Source organism: Schistocerca americana, chromosome 3, assembly GCF_021461395.2.
Source record: "Schistocerca americana isolate TAMUIC-IGC-003095 chromosome 3, iqSchAmer2.1, whole genome shotgun sequence".
Lineage (NCBI taxonomy): Eukaryota > Metazoa > Arthropoda > Insecta > Orthoptera > Acrididae > Schistocerca > Schistocerca americana.
In genome coordinates, this window is record NC_060121.1 from 374749575 (window position 1) to 374772145 (window position 22571).

General features: G+C 40.9%; 1 protein-coding gene across 1 annotated transcript in view; it reads right to left on the bottom strand.

Moving 5' to 3' along the window:
- The window catches only part of LOC124605794 (85/88 kDa calcium-independent phospholipase A2-like), a 170782-nt gene extending 165577 nt beyond the window's left edge, over positions 1–5205 (bottom strand). Inside the window, exon 1 of the mRNA XM_047137686.1 lies at positions 4825–5205. Within this exon, the coding sequence (XP_046993642.1) occupies positions 4825–5045 (221 nt within the window). The 5' untranslated portion in view covers positions 5046–5205. The remainder of the gene's footprint in view (positions 1–4824) is intronic.
- Positions 5206–22571: the final 17366 nt, after the last annotated feature.

A 22571-nucleotide genomic window follows, 5' to 3' on the forward strand; every position in this document is an offset into this window, starting at 1 on the left:
GCAGAAGAAGAGATATGATTAGAATGAAGATAACAGAACAGAATTAAATATTTTTAGCATAAATGGAAAAATTCAAAAATATCGCCAAGATTGGAAGCAACACCTCATGAGAATGCCAGGTCACAGAATTGCTCAGAACATTCTGAACTACAAGCCAAACTGGAAAAAGAGATATTGGAAGACTTAGAAAAAGATGGGAATGATTCTGTTCATGAATCCAGAACAGGCAAAAGCCTAATCCATGAAAGGAAGGTGGTGGTGATGGTGATGATAATGAAGAGTGAGACAGAAAAAAAAAACACTGAAATGTTATAAAATAACAGAGAGAGATTTCTTGCCATTACTGAAATAGGTGAAGGAGGTGACAACTTACATCTGTCCTAATGTACAAGGTGATCAAAAAGTCAGTATAAATTTGAAAACTTAATAAACCACAAAATAATGTAGATAGAGAGGTAAAAATTGACACACGTTTGGAATGACGTGGGGTTTTATTAGAACCACCTCATATTGCTAGACGCCTGAAAGATCTCTTGCGCACGCCGTTTGGTGACGATCGTGTGCTCAGCCGCCACTTTCGTCATGCTCGACCTCCCAGGTCCCCAGACCTCAGTCCGTGCGATTATTGGCTTTGGGGTTACCTGTAGTCGCAAGTGTATCGTGATCGACCGACATCTCTAGGGATGCTGAAAGACAACATCCAACGCCAATGCCTCACCATAACTCCGGACATGCTTTACAGTGCTGTTCACAACATTATTCCTCGACTACAGCTATTGTTGAGGAATGATGGTGGACATATTGAGCATTTCCTGTAAAGAACATCATGCTTGCTTTGTCTTAGCTTGTTATGCTAATTATTGCTATTCTGATCAGATGAAGCACCATCTGTTGGACATTTGTTGAACTTTTGTATTTTTTTGGTTCTAATAAAACTCCATGTCATTCCAAGCATGTATGTCAATTTGTACCTCTCTATCTACATTATTCCTTGATTTATTCAGTTTTCAAATTTATACTGACTTTTTGATCACCCGGTATATCAGTCTTAAACTAATCTACAGTGATACTGAGTGTGACAATACTCTACATTCAATTTCAAGAACCTCATGAGTCTAGCACCAACTCAACAGCATAAATGGAGCATTTCCATTTGACCACATGTGTTATTAAATAGTTACTCAAGACCTGCTCTCCCTTTTACACTCAGATTTGGATTTGAAGACAGTTTGGAAATTTCTGGACCTATTTCCCCCTCATTTGATTTGACAGTTCTTATAATGCTACAATGATATTCTGGGTAGGGATTGTGCTCTTTTAAACAGTAAATAAGAACAGCTGTTGGCTGAATGAAGGATTTGGAGTCTCTAGCAGTCATCTGAAATGAAACAATATATTCACTTCCCAGTGACAGAGGTGTCCCATATTTCTTGTCATAAATCCATAATAGGCTTCCTGATGGACATGTGCATGTCTACTTGAGTACTTGGCATTTCATTCATTTTATGTGGCCTGCCTTTCTTCACCCAGCACATAGTTGTTCTCACTCATATATACAGATCAACACCAAGGACTCCAAATACAACTCACAGTGCACAATTTACTGTATCTAATGCATCTGGTAAGGTAGTTCCTCTTTCAGCAGCCTTACTCTATGCATCCTTAAGTTCAGACCATAGTCCACTATGATTGCTAGGCCTGCCTCAGTGTAAGAGATGAATATTTAACTATGCATTACTAGCAATTTTGTCAACAATACCCCAAATTTTAAGCATGGTACAATTGTGTGTGTATTGAAGCTTGATTTCTCATCTAGATGCACCACAAGTAACAACTGAGGATACTGCATATAGGCACATCATTAACTCTGGTTACAGGATAACATAACATATGTATACTTGTGAGAAATGTAACAAGTTTATTTACTCTGCACCATCCCTTATCTGTGTCAAGTGGCACTGTCACATTCATTTCTAGTTGCTATTTACTGTTCCCTTTGGCTAGTAGCAGCACAGAGCAACCACTCTAGGCACACACCAGTTAATACAATCTTTAAAGTTGACGTGGACATTTAAGATGCTTCGCCTGCACAAAATATTCACTGATGAGCCAAAACATTATGACCACCTGCTTAACAGCTTGTTTGTCTGTCTTTGGAATGAAATACATCACTGATTCTGCGTATCATGGGTCCGACAATTTATTGGTAGGTTTGTGGAGGTATGTAGCATTAGATGTCTATGGAAGTCGTGTAATTCACATAAATAACAGGCCACTGATTTGTATACATGGTGATGGCATCGGATAGCGACGCAGGTAGGTTCCATAAAATGTACAGCAGGTGAATTTGTTCACTTAAACATCAACTTCAGTTGACTACAATGCTCCTCAAACCACTGTAGCATGGGCTCTGGCTCCAACACAAGGAAAATTACACTGCTGAAAGATGACATTGCTGTCGGGGAAGACATCAAGCATATACAAGTGGTTTGCAGCTGTCAGCTTCAATTACTACCAAAGGTCCTACACAACCACAGGAATGTGTCTCCCATAGCTTGATACTACTCCCACCAGCCCCCATCCATAACGCACTGCACATTTCGAGCCTCCGTTCACCTCGATAACAGCATCTGTGGAGATGACTAGTGATTTAGTGTAGCAAAAATGTGATTAACTTGAAGAACTGACACATTTCCATTGATTGACGGTCGAATCAGGATGGTCTCTTGCCCTCTGCAATCGTAGCTGACAATATTGATGGGTCAACGTGTGAACAGGTAGGGGTGGCCTGCTGTGGGCTCCATGTTCAACAATGTATGATGAACAGTGTGCTCCGAAACACTTGTGCTTGCACCAGCATTGTGCTTTTTCGGCAAAGATGCCACAGATCATCATTTATCCTACTTTACAGAGCAGACAAGCCTCCGTACTCCACGTTCTATGTAGAGTCACGGATGTCTAGACATTTAGCGCCTAGTGGTAGTCTCGCTGTCCTTCTCTCTCTTTCTGTAGATGCTCACAACAGAAGCATGTAAACATTCGACCAGCTTCGCTGTTTTTGACATACTTGTTCACAGGCTCTACATAACCATGATCTGCCCCTTCGCCAGAGTTGTTTATCTCAATGGATGTCTTCATTTGCATCCCATATCTTCACTACGGGTTGCCCCATACATGCCTGCTCTGCTTACATACTTCCGTTACAGTTATCATGTACCCGCAATGCCACGAGGTGGCATCCAATGTCATTTGGGCATAATGTTTTGGCTCATCAGTGTATCGGTCCTGGATACTGCAAAGCTGAACAAGTCTAGTTATTTATTTATTTACATGTCAAGTTCCGTAGGACCCAATTGAGGAGCAAATCTCCAAGGTCATGGAACATATCAGCACATGAAATTACAACATAAAAGTAATGACAGATAAAAATAAAACGTTTATGAACATGAAAAAAGTCAATCCATAAGTTTAAGTAAACTCAATCAACAACACAACAAGAATCAGCTTAATTTTTTCAAGGAACTCCTCAACAGAACAGAATGAGTGACCCATGTGAAAACACTTCAGGCGAGATTGATAAGCATGTTGATTACTGCTAAGATTTTATTTTTGTAATTGGGTGGTAGCTTATTGAAAATGGCTGCAGCAGTATACCGCATACCTTTCTACGCAAGTGTTAAGGAAGTCCAATCCAAATACAGGTTTGAATGCTGCCTAGTATTAACTGAGTGAAAGCTGCTTATTCTTGGGCATAAACTAGTATTTTTAACAAGCAATGACAGTAAGGAATATATATACTGAGAGGCCAATGTCAAAATACCTGGACTAGTAGCACTACTGTTGTAGGCCTACATAAAAATGACCACAAGTGGACAATGTTTTTATGTGAGATTCACAAATCCAGTAGCAATATCATCATATACCTCATCACCCTGTAATAAAGCTGCCTTTATCTCTGACAGATATGCAGTATTCCCATGGTGACAGAATGTTCTTTGATAAACTGTGGATAGAAATAAAGGGTATTGCGCAGAAAAGAAGTTGTTTGAAAAGAAATTAAAAACGCTTTGTTGCCAGCTTTCAACCCTCCAACCTTTTTACCAAATACGCAGTACTGAAAATTCATCAAGTCTACCAATGGAGCACTGGCGTTTATAAAATCGATATTACCGACTCTGAAAGAACCATCATGGATATTTTAATTACGCAAGTCAGCGAAATGACAAAAAATGTTAATTATAATGAACATCTGGGTTTCTGAACCCACCTTTTCACAGCTGTCTGCTCACTGTTTCATCAATATTCTTATTTGGTGAGTGACAGAAGTGTACTTTATTAATCTGTGTGCAAAATGCAGTAAAGAACAGAGATGCCCCAATTTAGCTCCCAGAAAAAGTTCAGTATTTCATCAAATAAGCATTTGCTTTACAGAGGAACAGGTGAACTTTAGTCATACACAACGACTCCTGGTTCTTCCAATTCAGGAAAAGCCAATTCTGTTCAGTATTGCTCTACAAGTATAAAGGTATGTGCTGTGCTGAGAACGAAACCAACATATCAATTTATGGAAAATGAGTCCAGTTGCAGAAAGTATCACCCCAGCCGGATGCAAAGAAAACCTTGAATGATAGTGTCCATGCCACTGATTAGAACTGTAACCTAATACAAATGCGGAAAGTATTCAAATCCAAGGGCTTTCTTTCGAGACGGATGATACGTCATAAGCCAGCCAGAATGATCACAAAAATTCTGTGATGAAACACGTCAGATAGACTTATCTCTCATTACTTTACACTTCAGTGATGTGTCAAACAATAATCTCACCTATACGCTTCGTTCAATGTTTCGCTGCAAGGACGATGCAACACAATTTCATATTGCCCATCAGTTGGTCCATAGAGAACAATGGAATCTTCTCGGCAACGAATTATGCAATTTCCATATTTTTCTGGTTTGACACTCAGAACCTTATCTGGGCCAGCTTCTCGTGTTAACCCTCTAAGAACGAGACCTGATGTGTAAGTTAATGCATCGAACCACGACATATTTAAGATGACAGCTTACAAGAAACATCAAATTAAGACAGCAACGTCACACTGAACCCTTGACATATTATGATGCAAGACATGTCAGCATCACAACTTTTTTCGGTTTAAAGACCACACATCAAACACAATGAAAACAACAAATCAAGGATAGCGAAGATGACAGTACTGCACACTAGATTATCAGCGATCAACAATGTTACGGATTGCTGTGCAAAATATCGATTGCTACTCGATAGCTCACAAATGAGCAAACTGCTAAACCATAAATACTTATTTGTTGAGGAGAAATATTAGATGCTCGTGATATAGTTCAAAAAGTGAAAAAGACATAACTAAAGTTAGTCTTAAAAGTTGCAAATAAAGGCCGATTCAGACTTGACGGAACGGTACGGAATGTCATGTCAACATATTCTAATCAATTCCTTTTAGTTGTCTGAAGATAACATTGCTGTTGCATTAGACATCGTCAACTAAAAGTTATTTCTTTGTGGACAACAGAATATAATGTTACATATAACTTACATAAATTTTAATTTATACTTGTATAAGTTATTTCTTTGTGGGCAACAGAATACAATGTTACATATTAAACTTACATAAATCTCCATTTATACTTTTATATTACCCAGGTTATAATGTATATAATTTAGTTCACATTACAGTTAAATCATTTATAGTGTTACATAAAAATTCCTGAACATTATAGAAAACCTTTCATTTTAGCCATGATTCCATCACCATTCTAAATTTATTGTGTGGCAGTTTCTTAATACTTCGTGTCATTTTGTTCAGAAACACCTTGCCAATGTGTGTAAAATTGTTTTTGGTTTTGGATAGTCTAGTCATTTCCTTTTTCATTTCATTTCATTTCATTTTATTATCTTCCTGTATATCATTTACATGATGTAGGAATTGTCACAATAAAGTTATCACACTAGTACAAGTACTACAGACATAATAATGGAATATCACTTTCAAGACATTTTTAAAAGTACAATTTTAGACATACAAATTAAAATTTTTGGCAATAAATTTACACACAATCAAAGTACTCATCTACGTCATAGAAAGTTTTGCTTAAAAGGTAATTTTTAAGTTCAGTCTTAAATTTTACTTCATCTATTATTGCCTTCATGTACACTGGCAGAGCATTGTAGAGTTTTATTCCAAAATAACTGACATGCTTTTGGATTTGTGTTGTCTTTACCCTTTCTACATACAAATTCTTACGAGTTCTAGTATTATAATTATGGCAGTCCTCATTTGTACGTAGATTTTTCATATGTGCTCTTGTACACAGAATGCTTTTAAAAATATACAGTGATGGTATTGTGAGTATTTGCAGTTCTTTGAAAAGGGGCCTACAATGAGTTCTTGGAGAATTATGTGTTATGATTCGTACAGCTCTTTTCTGAAATTTGAAGATATCTGTTAAGCTTGATTTAGTTTTACCCCAGAACACTATGCCATAAGACACGATGGACTGAAAGTAAGCAAAATACACTAGTCCAGTACAGTCTGTGCTGCATACTCTAGATAATATCCTCAATGCAAAACATGCCGAATTGAGCCTGTGGGATAAGTACTTGAGATCGTCTTTCCAGCTTAAGTTTTGATCAATGTGCATGCCCAAAAACTTTGTGGATTGTACACTCTCTATCTTCTTATCCATTAGTTTTAACTGGAGGTCCATATCTTGAGTTGCTTTGCCATACTGTATATAATTTGTTTTACTTAGATTAAGTATTAACTCATTAGCATTAAACCAATGTTGAATATATTTCAGGACTATATCAGTTGTGGTGGTTAATGATTTTTTATCATCACTTATAACTATGCTAGTGTCATCTGCGAACAACATTATTTTGGTAGAAATATTAGGATTTTTTATGTCATTTATATAAAGCAAGAATAATAATGGACCGAGAACACTGCCCTGTGGGACACCTATTTCCAATTTCTTTGCATCTGAGACCCACTTGATTTTCTGATTTTTATGCTCTGCGATGATTTCTACCACCTGAGTTCTATCTTGAAGGTAAGATTCAAACCACTGCTTCACAACTCCCCTTACACCTATTGCCTCCATCTTGTTTAACAGAATTTTGTGATTTACTGTATCAAAAGCTTTAGATAAATCTAAGTTAATTCCCACTACACATTTTTTAGTGTCGAGACTCCTGACAATCTCTTTGGTATAGGCATGGATAGCTGATTCTGTGCTGTGGCCTGAGCGAAAGCCATGTTGATTGCAGTTTAGAAGTTTGTGAGCATCTAAGTAATTTATGAGTCTGGTTTTCATTAATTTCTCTAGAATTTTTGAAAATGATTGGAGAAGGGATATTGGTCTATAATTTTCTACCTTCTATGGATCTCCTTTTTTAAACAGAGGTCTAACCTTAGAGATTGTCCAGGGGACATTTATCCAGGTTTTGTTCCTGGTTTCGTAAGTGTGAACATTAGCCTTGGTTTCATATATAAGCGCATTCTCTCTGACGTAGACAAGAACTCGCAGTATGTACAAGCTGGGAACATTAAGTATTTTGTATTGGGTGAAGTATTCTTTGCAGGAAGTTGTGTTTTGTAAACCAAAACTGCACCTTCTTCCAAAGGAAGACATTCTTAGCCCCAGCAGAGTTCCCCCAGAGTATTATTCCATAGACAAATATGTGTGAAAAAATACATAATAGGCCATAAGGAGGAGTTCTTGATTGACACAAGCTTTTCAATTATTTTATCAGGTACACTACTCTTGATAATTTATTACAAACTTTTTCTGTCTGGGTATTCCAACATAACTTACTGTCAAGATAGATGCCTAACAATTTCACTGACTTTTCCTTGAGTTTGTGCAACTCAGTATCAAGGTTCGTGAGGGATAAAAGTATGTGATCTGTTTGATCATCATTTAGCCTTAGCCTGCCGGGGTGGTTCTAGGCGCTACAGTCTGGAGCCGAGCGACCGCTACGGTCGCAGGTTCGAATCCCGCCTCGGGTATGGATGTGTGTGATGTCCTTAGGTTAGTTAGGTTCAATTAGTTCTAAGTTCTAGGCGACTGATGACCTCAAAAATTAAGTCGCATTGTGATCAGAGCCATTTGAAACGCTTTTGTGAAGGCTAGGTTTAAGATTTCCAGATTGTCCTGGGATTGTCCTAGTCTTATAGGTTTCCAATGTCCTTGGATATTGTAATCTTTTCCCATTTCCTCATTGCCTTATCCAAGACTACGTTGAACAATGTGGGGATAATCCATCACCTTGGAATACTCCAGTTTTGATTATGAAGGAGTCAAAAATTTCACCCACAAACTTCGATGTTCTGCCAGCCACTGTCTGTCTGACGACTGTTCGTAGTGTTTTTGTGTCGAGTCCCGGTTCTTCTACATACTAAGATATTGAACAAGGATTGTCAGTCAATAGGATCGTATGTTTGCCTGAAATCTGTGATAAGTACAAATGACTGGAGCATTACTGATAATTTTATATTTTAGAGATGTTTTCAGATTGAAGATTTGTTCTGTGTGTAACGACTGGGACAGAAGTCTGCCTAATATTCACCAATTTTGTATTCTAACTGTTCTTTTGCTATCTGATATAGGCCACTGAGAAAATTTTCTAGGTGACTTGTAGCAGGGAGATTGGTCTGTAGTTGTTGACTTTCGTCCTGCCTTATCCAAATGGATAAGTGCACATTTCCCATTTTCAGTCGTCTGGAAGCTTTTCTCTTTTTCCAGACTGGATGTTCTGCTGTTTTTTAATCTAAACTACTATATAAAGACAAGTCGATGTTTAACGTTGTTGCCGGCAGTGGTGGCTGAGCAGTTCTAGCCGCTTCAGTCTGTAACCGCGCGACCGCTACGGTCGCAGGTTCGAATCCTCCCTCGGGCATGGATGTGTGTGCTGTCATTAGGTGAGTTAGGCTTAAGTAGTTCTAAGTTCTAGGGGACTGATGACCTCAGATGTTAAGTCCCATAGTGCTCAGAGCCATTTGATTTTTTTTAACGTTGTTATCAAAAATCACGAAATGTTCTTGACTGATTTACATCAGATTCTTACTTGAAACTCTAATAAGCGTTTGGACAGACATATGATACATATTTTTAATATATATGGTACATATACATACACACACACACACACACACACACACACACACACACACCTCGATAAAAGTTTGGAATATCATAGAGTTTACTACAATGAATTCTTATGGTACAATCATTATCTTACAACCGGTACCTTATTAACAAAATGGACATAATTCCTTCTGAAAACAAGAACGGTTTTGGTTAGTTAGAATAAACCATTACAAAACAATGCAGGTTCTCTCCTAAGTGTAGAGCATGTAAAAAAAAAAACAGTGAAAATATTTATTTCATGATGATGATTATCAGTCTTTAGTAGTGAGTATGTCCTCCTAACAAGCGGGTGAATTCTTCCACTCTGTGAGGTATGCTCTGGAAGACACCATCAAGTTTATAACGGGGTATGAGGTCCCATTCCTCATTGGCAGCTTCAGTGAGGTCCTGAAGATTGACAGGTGGGTTTGGATACTGTGCAATGGCCACTTTCAACACCACCCATGCATGCTCAATTGCATTCATGTCTGGTGAATGTGCTGGCCAATGCATTCAGTTGATGTTGCATCTTTGAAAATACCGAGACAATGTTAGAGTATGGTGCGGTCTTAAATGGTCATCGACTAGGATGAAGTTGTTACTGACTTCACATCTGTAGGGCCTTACAATCGTTTGTAGAACTTCTCAGAGATATCAGGGACTAGTCAAATTGCTGTAGATGGGTATTAAAGGGGACCACAGTCCCATCATTATTGCCACCCAGAATATTACACTTCTACCTGCAAACAGATAGACTTCCTGAACGTATCAGCCTTCCTGTGGTCATCTAGAGCATGTCCAAACCCTAACACGTCTAGTGTCTGGTAGCAAACCAACATTACTCCATTCTGCTATGGCCCAATGCTGATGTGCAAGAGCCCAGGTCATTCGATTGTGTCAGTTCCATTGATTCAGTCCAAAACTTCTCATCGGTCTTCTGGAATGTAGACCACCCTGATACAATATTCTCCACACTGTCTGGTCTGAGATACGACTCCCTATCGCCTGGGATAAATCATTTTCAATATTTCTGGCAGTTGATGTTGAGGGCCTGCGAGCCGAAAGTTGGAGGAAATGATCATGCATTGCTGTTGTCATACACGAACGACCACTGCAAGGTCTACCATTCACATTTCCTGTCTCGCTGTACTTTCTAGACACACAGCTTCGAGTGACATGTTTGCTATTGGCAACATCTTGCTGTGTATGACCTGTTGACATTAAAGCCACTATCCTGACTCTATCAAAGTACTGTATGCCTCTATGTGGCGTGTTTCTGCAGTGCTGAACACACAGTGAATGAAGCTGTTGTTGATATTGCATTGCTTGCGGTGTGTCACTGTAGCAACAGTATGTTTACATGACTGGGAAATTGCCACAAAACATACCAGTAGTAAATACTGTGCAGTATATGGGCTCTAACTGGATAAGATACGAAGTGCCCAGGTCAGTGAGACCTCTAGTATCATAGACTACTTTTTACAATAGTATTCCAAACTTTCGTTGAGCAGTGTGTATACCATATAAAGGTTGGAAACCAGATGCATGTCTGCTACTGTAGGACCCTTAACTGATATACAAGTTAGGGATCAGAATCACAATGTCATGCAAATCATACTCAAGTGGGTTTACACTGAATCTGCACAAGCTGGGAAATGCAATCTTATAATGACTCTGAAATAAATTCTAGAAGGGGTGCCTAGTCTTTTAATTTATTCTTCAAGTTAATTGATCGAAGTTCCCATTCTAGTGAGCGTAACTGTTTAATAGGAAATGCCACCCTAAAAATTTATGATTGCAATTATTTTATTTTAATGGAACCTAAAATTGATCACGAATTTGGACAAGGAAGAATCATGTATATTAACATAAACCAAACATGTAAATTGTCCTCACTTGACAGGGGTGTTGGCAAGAACCTAGTACAAACGACACTGCTTAGAATCTAGTGTGCATCCTGCTTCTCTGCTACTAGAAGGGGGAGCAAAGAGAGCAGGTGAAATGTATGATATCTATAAACAAGTGGGTAATCAGATGCAGTACCATGGTATCACCTAAGGAGACAAAGTAGTTCTACAGCTGTCACCACTGAGAAACTTCAGTTCGAATTTTGGTTGGCTGAAAATTAACTTGAAACCCTGCAGGTCGTAGCTGGGTATGTTAACGATACTACAGCACAAGGCAGTGTGCTGGTGATGGGTGCTACTCATGGCCAGCTCTACTGCATGAAGATGGGCTCATCCTTGGAGACCGATAGAAGTATGAATGCGGAAACAAAATTAAGTGTTTGTCCTAGTGGTCAGAGAAAGGAAACAGGGAATGACATTACCCTGCAGCAAGGGTGGCAGAGTATGTAACCGACTCCTGCGGTGACCAGGAACCAACACCCTCAAAATCTCTTTCATCCTGTGCCCAGAGTGCGACTACTCCACTGTGGTAGAACTCGCCTATAAAAAAGCTTTCACCGATTATGGCCTCAAAACAAATTCGTCTAGACTCCTACCAAACTAGGCATCAAAACCATTCCTTTCTGCCAATTCCCAATGGTGATTGCAAATGTGTGCTGACATAACAATCGAGCAGTTTATCACAGCCTCCACCAAGGATTGCGTGTGAAGCTTCCTGGGCACCAATGGAATCTGATAACTGGAGTCCGATGTGGGGCGCTGTTCTGTCGGCTACCATCTGGAGCTTGGTGACCATTTCTCAGAAATGTACCAAACAACATCACAGCTGTGGCGCCGAGCTGGCGTGTTCCTGCCCAAAGCATGAGGCTTTCGCAAGGAAACTGCCCCAGCCATTTTAAAAATAACAAGTGTCCAATGGTCTGGCCCCTGAGACACAGCATCATTAGAGGAAGCCATGAGCCATGGGCGAATCAGGACTCAATCCGCAGTTTGCAGTGACTGGATATTGTGAACAGTTGGTGTCCTCACAGTCCAAAAGTTCCTGCTAGTCTCCAACGTGAAACGAACAGAATTTTGATTTGCATGCATCCTACTACCGGTCATGTACATACTGGTACATATTATCCAGTCATCTACTTTGCAAGAACATTATAAAACTTAAGCAAAATTACATTAATCTACATGTATGTAAATTCAGATTATATAAGTGCAAGATAGGCTGGTTTGATGATCCTTAATTAGCGTATGACGAGGCCAGAAAAATCGTACCTAAGTCAAATATTCCACTATATGGCCGAGAGGACTAAAGGGTTCGATAAAGAAACAGAGGTTAAGAACTGCCACCATTCTGTCCATTCATCACAACTAAGACAGTAAGACAGAGATATCCTCTGGGATACTACACTTCTTCACTCAGTTTATCACACACATTTAGAGATCTGGACACCAGGCTGAAGCCTATGATATCTGAAGTGAGTGTGACCGATTGGACTGAGGTTCTTACAATTAATGTGTACAAATAACAAATTAGAATAATCAAAACATCTATCTGTGGCAGTAAGAAAAAACCACAGGTGGCCACAAAGAAAAAATGGAGACCAACAAATAGTCCAGTTGTATTGCTGACTAATGAAAGTACCACAGACAAATATACATCCCAGAACAACAAATGTTTAGAATACAATAAATTAAAATTTGTCTATTGTCGAATATTATTTATTCATTCCAAAAATATGTATAGAGCAAGAGTTAAACCCCAGACATGCACAGTATACAAGTAGAACAATGTAACATAATAATGCTGGAAAGCAACCTAGCTCAAAGTGAATAGAGGATGATATACATAGACATGTAGATTATCACAAAAATGAGTGTCTAGTATGATAGAGTTGACATCTATAAGAGCATATAATAGTAAGAGCGAAGGTGGTCATATTGATAAAATACGATCAGTCTACCGGGCGATCAAAAAATCAGTATAAATTTGAAAACTTAATAAACCACGGAATAATGTAGATAGAGAGGTAAAAATTGACACATTCTTGGAATGACATGGGGTTTTATCAGAATAAAAAAAAACAGAGTTCACAAAAGTCCGACAGATGGCGCTGGACAGCAAAACATCAGTGACTGTGCATGACAATTGTGTATAAAAGGAGCTGTAACGAGAGAGAGAATCAGATGTACCAGCAGTCGCAGCATGTTGACTTTACCTGAAAAGGCGCTTTTAGTGAAGCTGTATTATCAGAATCGGGAATGTGCTACTTCAGCGTTACGATCCTATCGCCATAGGAGGGGGATTCGAACTGGTAAAGGTCCAATGACAAATGCAGCTGTGGCGAGAATGATTTCGAAGTTCGAAGCCACGGGTTGTTCAGACGATAGACCCCATAGTGACCGACCGAGCACAAGGCGTAATGCTGCTGAGACAGTTCAGGAAGGAATGGAGACTGTAGCGGGTTCGCCTATGCACGGGGAAGTCAGCGCTCATGCAGTTGCACGTCGCACCGACATTCCATGCATTACTGTTTGGTTGGCACTTAGACGTACCCTCCGATGCTATCCGTACAAAATCCATCGGCATCATTAACTGTTACCTGGCGATTTAGTGAAGTGGAGGGCATTTGTGGTGTGGGCGTTTCAAAAGATGGCGGAAGATGACGATTGGTTGAGTAACGTGTTGTGGACCGCCGAAGCTCATTTCACGCTCCGAGGGTCTGTCAACGCCCACAACTGCAGAATTTGGGACTATCGTGGAAACACCATTGCACGACGATAAAGTCACGGTATGGGGCGGATTTACCACATTTACCGTTATCGGATCTTTTTTCTTCGAGGAAATGCGTGATTCTGGTTTTGTAACTGCTACTGTGGCAGGTGAGAGGTACGCTGATATGTTACAGAATCGCATCATCCCCAGCCTGCCTCATAAACACCTGCTGAAATGTACGATGTTTATGCAAGATGGCGCTCCACACTATATTGCTAGACGCGTGAAAGATCTCTTGCGCGTGTCGTTTGGTGATGATCGTGTGCTCAGCCGCCACTTTCGTCATGCTTGGCCTCCCAGGTCACAGACCTCAGTCCGTGCGGTTATTGGCTTTGGGGTTACCTGAAGTCGCAAGTGTATCGTGATCGACCGACATCTCTGGGGATGCTGAAAGACAACATCCAACGCCAGTGTCTCACCATAATTCCGGACATGCTTTACAGTGCTGTTCACAACATTATTCCTCGACTACAGCTATTGTTGAGGAATGATGGTGAACATATTGAGCATTTCCTGTAAAGAACACCATCTTTGCCTTGTCTTACTTTGTTATGCTAATTATTGCTATTCTGATCAGATGAAGCGCCATCTGTTGGACATTTTTTGAACTTTTGTATTTTTTTTGGTTCTAATAAAACCCCATGTCATTCCAAGCATGTATGTCAATTTGTACCTCTCTATCTACATTATTCCATGATTTATTCAGTTTTCAAATTTATACTGACTTTTTGATCACCCAGTATTTCATGGAGAACTCAAAAGAAACGAGATTTAAATATTATGTAGAGAAATCAATGTAGAGTTTAGAAGGCAAAAAAGACCAAAATTCTATGTTCATTAAATAATGTGTAAACTGTAATTGAGAACAAATTACTAGTATGAATGAGCTAAAGATATCCAACGCACAACTGTATTTATCCTATCAAAATCATCAAAGTGTTTATCAGCAAAAATTAGTGAATTGATTATGTCCTTACCATTTATGCCATTAAAACGTATTAATTACATAAAAAACATAGAGATAAAATCCACATGAAAAGTGTCTTGTTGCATTGAGGAAAACGCTGAATTGGTTAGTGAAGAACGTATTAGAGCACATAATACAACGAAAATGTGCCATTTGAGTTTGCACAGATGTGTGTAAATACATGTGAGTTGAAACTGAGTTGTATTTAGTCGTCAAATCAATCAAATGCCTACCATAATGACTGTAATGTAAAGAAAGTTTCACTCACACATACCTCAACACGAAACGTTTGCCCTACACAGTGCCTTGGGTGTAGTATGGTTTGTCCAGGTGAAAGGTGGGTGGGGTTATACTGAGGGTGTGACAAGAGAGGGAGAGGATATTGGAGATGGCCCACAGTCACATGTACCACGCCCATTGGGGAGCAGTAGGAACGATGCAGCTATCAAACACTCAGCCTCTTGGCAGGTGGCCATTCGGTTGGTCTCTGATGGCGATACATTGTGGAACTGGAGGCTCACTACTACGTTGATTACTGACGTCTAGACCACATGATGTGTGCATTCCCAGTGTGGTGCACTATTAGCCATGTACACATATTGAATAATGAGGTTACCTTGGTGGGCTCCGCTGAATAGGCGTTTATTACGTCAATTCAGTCCTCATCCATGAGTCAGACACCAGCAGGTTCATGGCTTGTGCCTTGTACCATGCCAGACCAGTGTTTCAACAGGTGGGCGAAGCATGTTGACTGCTACAACCAATTACACCCAGGCATGTAGCGTCGATTCTTGTAGTCTGCCTCCCCTGGGGAGAACAGTAGTTCTGTAGTGCTGGCACATGCCAGCCCTCCAAGGTGGGCAATGATGCCGTCATGTCTAGTGTGACCCACATTTGTGAACAGGCCTCGCGCATGTATCTGCTGCGCCTTGTCAACGACTGTGAAATCTGTTGGGGCCAGGGATTGTTTCACATTGGCTGCTTAGGGAATGTCTCTGGCCTCACATTGTACATCAGTCACCAACTCAGCTATTCTCTCCCTCCATCTTACCCTTCTGCTGACCGCTCAGGTACTAGATTGTGTGATGTTCCTTCTCAAGCTCCATTGTGCATCACTGCACAACACTGATGCATTCTGGTTTTGGAGCATTGTCCACAATTCTTACAAGTTTGTTAAAACATTGCTGAACATAGTTACATATTTTGAATTTATAAATGCATGAAAGTAATGAATTGCACATACTATGGACCTCATTATTTCTCACCCTTGTGAGATGCAAAAAGGAACCAACTGATTAACGTGAGACAAGAATAACCTAACTTCTATACTCTTAGACATCTAACTATGAACATGATATGCAAGTTAATCCTTGTGTATGCCACAATTAGTGTATCAACATCTAATTTGCACAGGTTAAGCACTTACAAGTGAATGGTTGTTGCACTAACTTAAAATAGTGCTTATCATTAACAACATCAGAAATCCAATGCTACCTGTCACCATCTACTTCTAAAACTGCCCTTATGAATTACTAAGCATAAAAATGGACATACAAGTAATTAAATTAAACATGCTTTTGTAATTATCCTACTGTAGCTAATAAGTAAGTAATGCGACATAAATTCTCTACATATATTTTTTCGTTTGTATATAATTCTATTTTTTGAGTAGATTATGAATAATTCCCCCTCTCCCTTTTTTGTGTGTCATGCCTAGACCTCGTCATCCTTTCTCTTCGCTTCCCTTCCATAAGGACAGCACCTATGGACATAGTTGCAATATACCTCCCAAACGCATTAGGTAAAAAAAAGGTCAAAATGGGCATCGGCCGCACTTTTGTCGACATGAACGAAATTATAAATGAGTATGCATATTTGACTGATGTACACGATCTGAAAACAAAATACAAAGGAGGAATATACTTGTCATTCCACATTATTGAGCAGCTGGATGTCCCCATTGTATTGATGCAATGGTGGAGGACTCCCTTGTGAGATGGAGTACCTCCCATTTGGTTTCTGCTAGTTGTGGATCTACCTGCGGTCTGTATGCTGCCGATTTGACTTGATTTCTCTGAAACTCATGAGACGTCGTTAGACGTGAAGACTTGCTAGTTAATACTATGAATCCAGTGCAAACAAAATTTTCGAAAGCTACAAGTTAGTAAAGAAGGTGTGAGCTGATCGAGTAACAATTCTGGTAGGTACTAGCACAATGAGAACATCATTATCGATCGCTATAAACTGTGCACACGCCATAGGGTGTTGTGATATCGTGATAAACGCATAACGACGGGTCACCCTTCGCAGTTACGGCGAGTTTGGGTTCTATGGTCCCTTTAACGCTTTCAGAATACGACTATGGAACTAGGCGCTCCCAAAAATGGTGAGGACTCACGCTCCTATTTAAACCAATTCCCAATGACCCTGCACACTCGTTGCGAGGGTGAGAACTCTGGCCACCACAGCATCCTAGCCACATAACAAATATTCCAGGGATGGACTTATGCACTAATGCTCAGCTGTATTTATCTGGAACAAAACTGGAAGAACGACACAGTACCTCCGCCTGCGCCAGTCTTTTGTACATTTACAATCTCACATAGAACACACCCCAGTTCTGAGCAAACCAAAGACAATTCAACTGCAAACACGACAGCCCACAGGAAATGGAACGGTGTCGATCCCTAAGGAACAGACAGGAAGTGTTGAGCCTGATCACATATCCTGATATATGCACAACTATTTTCAGATATGGTCCTTCACACAGAACAAATAAGATTACATCTAGAGAAACAAACAAAACAACACCAACAAAAACTGGGATTTTCTATAGACTAACATGGACCATATTCTACACACAGTAACATATAAAGAAAATTTCACAAAAAAGAACATAATATTAACAACAAAAACAATGAAAACAACAAATGACAAATATCCTATTCTAGTCATGGTTGCTTGAAATTAGAGCCAGTGATTAATAGTTCCTGGGACTTCCATTCCCAACTGCACCCTCTGGGTGGACAGACGCTGACCAGGAAGCCGCCCATTCTAGATACCATTGTACTTGAATTTGCTATGCTATTTTGCCTAGCCCCGAGTGTTTTGTTTCCTCAGTACTCGTCATCCCTGATGAGCATCCCTCTATCCGCCATCTGGGGAGGCAACTTGTATGGGAATATCTATATAACACAAACCCACTATAGCTATTACTGTTTCTTCTTTGCAAAGGTAATCACATACATACATAGTGATCAAACACCAGATAGCCTTGCCACCTACATTCACTGCAAACTGCCCCCTGACATATACTGATGGCAATCCAGGGTCTGGTGACCTATCAGATTTCATAGCATGCATCTTGTGGGATACAGGCCTCAATCTTCCTCCCTCATATTGCCTCTAAATTCAGTAGAATGTTGTGACCCTACCAGCGCCATATCGAGGTCTGTAACAACAACAACATAACCTAAGTACAAAAACGTAGAGCATATGTGGAACGCCAGTAGTTATCGGAGTATTGCTTTGACGAGCTGTGTCCGGAAGACATTGGAACGCATGGTCAACCGTCGCCTGGTTTGGCTGCTGGAGACCAGGCAGCTCCTTAGCCACTCTCAGTGTGGCTTTCGGAGATGTTGTTCAACTATAGACAACTTGACCCTGCTTGAGGCGGCCATCCAGCAGGCCTTCCTAAGTAACCAGCATTGTCTAGGTGTATTCTTTGACGTTAATAAGGCGTATGACACTACTTGGCGCCGCCTTATCCTCAATCAACTCCATCAGTGGGGCTTTCGTGCCATCTCCCCATCTTCATTCGGTCCTTTCTTTCCCGACGCCTCTTTCGATATCGGGTTGGTAATGTGCTATCTGATTTGTACGTGCAGAAGAATGGTGTTCCTCAGGGAAGCGTTTTAAGTGTCACCCTCTTATCCGTCGCCATTAACAGTATCACATCCACTATCCGGAGTCCTGCCCAGTGCTCCTTGTTTGTGGACGATTTTGCTGTTTTCTGTTCTTCCTCCAGTCTTGTCACTGCTAGTCGGCAGCTGCAGCTTACGATAAAGCGATTAGAGGCATGGACTGCGAAGACGTGTTTTACCTTTTCTGCAGACAAATGTGTGTGTGTTCATTTTAATCGTTCTCGACGTGCTTTTACCTCCCCTGAACTGCGTCTGAGGGACACCATTCTTCTTTTAGAGACACTGTGAGGTTCCTGGGCCTCACTTTTGATTCCAAGTTGTCGTGGTTGCCGCACCTTAAAGACCTCAAGGTGCGGGCCCTGAAGGCGCTGAATATTTTGAAGTGTCTGAGCCATCGGTCCTGGGGAGCAGATCGGGCGCATCTGCTGCAGTTTTATAGGGCTTTCGTCCGGTCGCGTCTTGACTATGGATGCACTGTGTATGGGTCAGCGAGGCCTTCGTATCTGAAGATTCTTGACGCAGTACACCATGAGGGTATCAGGCTCGCCACTGGTGCCTTCCGTACATCCGGCGGAAACTCCGCATGGTGCGATGGGTGTGTCAATTCCTTGCCTTTCCTACCTCCCCTGCGTACCCTACTGTTGCCCGACCGCCTATGGAATGTCTCTTTTCCAGTCGCCCCAGGGCAATGAGACCATTTGGGATTTGTGCCAAGCATTTGCTTGAGTCCCTTGGTGTGGAGCGTGTGGCACCCCAACTCCAGGGTTTTACCTGCCTGCCTCCCTGGTTGCTCCAGAGGCCCAGCGTCATTTTAGACTTGTCAGAGTACCGGAGGAGCTGCACTCCTGCGTTTGTTTTTACCTCCTTATTTTACGATATTTTAAACCAGCAACCCGACCATTTACCAGTATTTACGGATGGCTCTAAACAAGGGGATTCTGTTGGTTGTGCTGTTGTTTTCCCTGATCGAGTCGTCAAGTTACGGCTTCCTGCGGCATTTACCCTCTTTGATGCCGAATTGTTTGCGATCTTGCGGGTATTGGAGCGGATGAGATATGTTCCCAGTCTTAAGTTTCTCATCTGTTAGACTCCCTGAGTGCCTTTCAGACCATGCAACACTTGTACCCAGCGGATACGGTCGTCCAGAACTTCCACGATGCCCTACTCCACCTGCAACGGCAGGGGAAGGAGGTTTCTTTCTGCTGGGCGCCGGGGCACGTGGGTATTAGGGGAAACGAACTGGCGGATGTGTCTGCCAAAGATGCATGTTCCCTCCCTCACGTTGTTGAATGTGCTGTCCCCCTCCATGCTGTTACCTCCCTTTTGCGTTTTCGTGTTATGCGTCACTGGGAAGAGGAGTGGCTGGCAGTCGGTGAAAATAAACTGCGTCTGGTCAAGGCCACCACGCGGCCATGGCGTACGTCCTGCCAGTCGTGCAGGCAGGATGAAGTTCTCCTCAGTCGCCTCCGCATCGGGCACAGTCCCTTAACGCATGGTTTTTTACTCCGGCCCAATCTGCAGTGCTTGTGGCGTCCAGATTACTGTCCGCCACATTTTACTTGACTGTCCTTTATTCTCTGACCAGAGGGAGCTGGTTTCCTTGCCACCGGATTTGCCCTCTATTTTGCAAGACGACGCAACGACTGTGGCTAAGGTCTTACGGTTTTGTGCCCTGTCCAATTTGTTGCATCGGATTTTAGGGAGAGGATTTTAATGTGCTGCTTGGTGACTGGTTCACCCAGGTTTTAGGTAAGAGGTCCGCCAGTCACCATTACCTACTTGTTTCACTTCGATTTCTGTTCTCTTTTCCTTGTGTTTCCTTTTCTTTTTTAGTGCGTTTCGTTTCCTCTTGTTTTGCCTCTGTATGTGAGGATTTGGAACTGCATCAGGTCTGTGTCTTTTAGCCATTCTCTTTGTTCGCTGTCCGTCTTCGTCCCTTCACCGCATGTGTTCCTGTTTCGATGCGTTTGGGCGCTGATGACCACGCTGTTTAGCGCCCGAAAACCTCAAACCACACACACACACACATAACAATAGATCATTGAGTCTGTAAGATACATCTGCAATAGTTCTCCAAGTCTAGCATGAAAATAGTGCAACATTAGCTGCTACCCTCCTGCTATGTTGGAGTTCTGTGATGTGTGTATGTAAATTGATGAGTTTGCTAATAATAACCATTCTTAAAAAAAGAATTGACAAGTTCTTACTGGGAGACTTCTTTTGCTGATGGACCATCTCCTGGAATAGAATAAATAGAATAACTCCATAAATGTACTGAATGTACAGTGCTGTGAGGTCAAAGCTCAATCAATAACAGTGGATGAACTATCTCAAAGATGATATAGACATTATCAAACAATGAATGGCTTTGCCTTTTTTGTATGTGAAGGTTATCGTGACATCGATCTTTTTAATTGGAATACACGAATTGTCTGATTGCTGTCAGCTGCCTCTTAAGGTCTGTAATACAGTACAGTATAGTGGTTGGTTGGTTTGTGGGATTAAAGGGACCAGACTGCTACGGTCATCGGTTCCACAGTATAGTGATACGTTAGTTCGGAAATATGTTAAGTCTAGTTAATTACAAAAGCCTTTCACTTATACAGAAATAGTTTCCTAAACCCAATATCAGGGGCAAATTAATTTCATTATTTTCTGCCATTTTTTGAGTTATCAGTCTTCTAACTGGCTTGATGTAGCCCACTACGAATTCCTCTCCGGTGCCAACCTTTTCACCTCAGAGCAGCTGCGACCTACACCCTCAATTAAGAGAGTCATTTTTAAAGGAAGAACTGATTTGTAAAGGGGGAAGAGGAAACATTGTTTATGAATGTAAGTTGTATCACAAACTGCAATATGCAAAGTTTTTCACCTTTCAACATTTTCGTCATATTCATAATGAACGTTTAAACAGTCATCAAGTCGTGGAACCATCTTTTGCATCCCAGCATCAAAGAACTCTCCCACCTCACCATCAAACTTTAGTAACAGTTTCTCTCAACATGTCATCATTTTCCAAGCACTTTCCACCAAGAAATTCCTTCAGTTTTGGAAACAGATGGAAGTCTGATGGTGATAAATCAGAGCTGTATGGTAGATGAATCAGTAATTCCCAATGAAATTTGTCCAGTTACATCTTCATTCTTGCTGCGACATGAGGCTGAGCATTAGTGTGAAGCAGAACGACGCCACTATAGAGCAGTCCCCACAGGCGATTTTGCAAAGCGTGCCTAACCTTTTATAATGTTTCACAGTATCTCTCAGAATTTATTGTCTTTCCTCATCGTATTCTAACAGAAGAATGCCTTCCCAGCCCCAAAATGCCCTACTGCCCTGTCCCTTCGGCTCCTCAGTGTTATCCATGGGCTCCTTTCGTCTCCAACTGTGCAGAGAACCTCTTCATTCCTTACCTCCTAATTTTCATCATTCTTCTATAGCACCACACATCAAATGCTTCAATTTTCTTCTTTTCCAGTTTTTCCACGGTCCATGTTTCATTATAATACAATGCTGTGCTCCAAACGTACATTGTCAGAAATTTCTTCCTCAGATTGATGTCTATATCTGATACTACAAGACTTCTCCTTGCTACATCCATCATGGGTTATTTTGCTGCGTAGGTAGCTTCTTAACTTCATCTTCTTCGTGATCACCAATTCAGATGTTAAATTTCTCACTGTTCTCATTTCTGCTAATCCTCATTGCTTCGTCTTTCTTCGATTTACTCTCAGTCCCTATTCTTTACTCATTGGACTGTTCATTCCATTAAGCAAATCCCATAACTTTTCTTCACTTTCACTAAGGATAGCAATGCCATCAGTGGATTTTGTCATTGATAT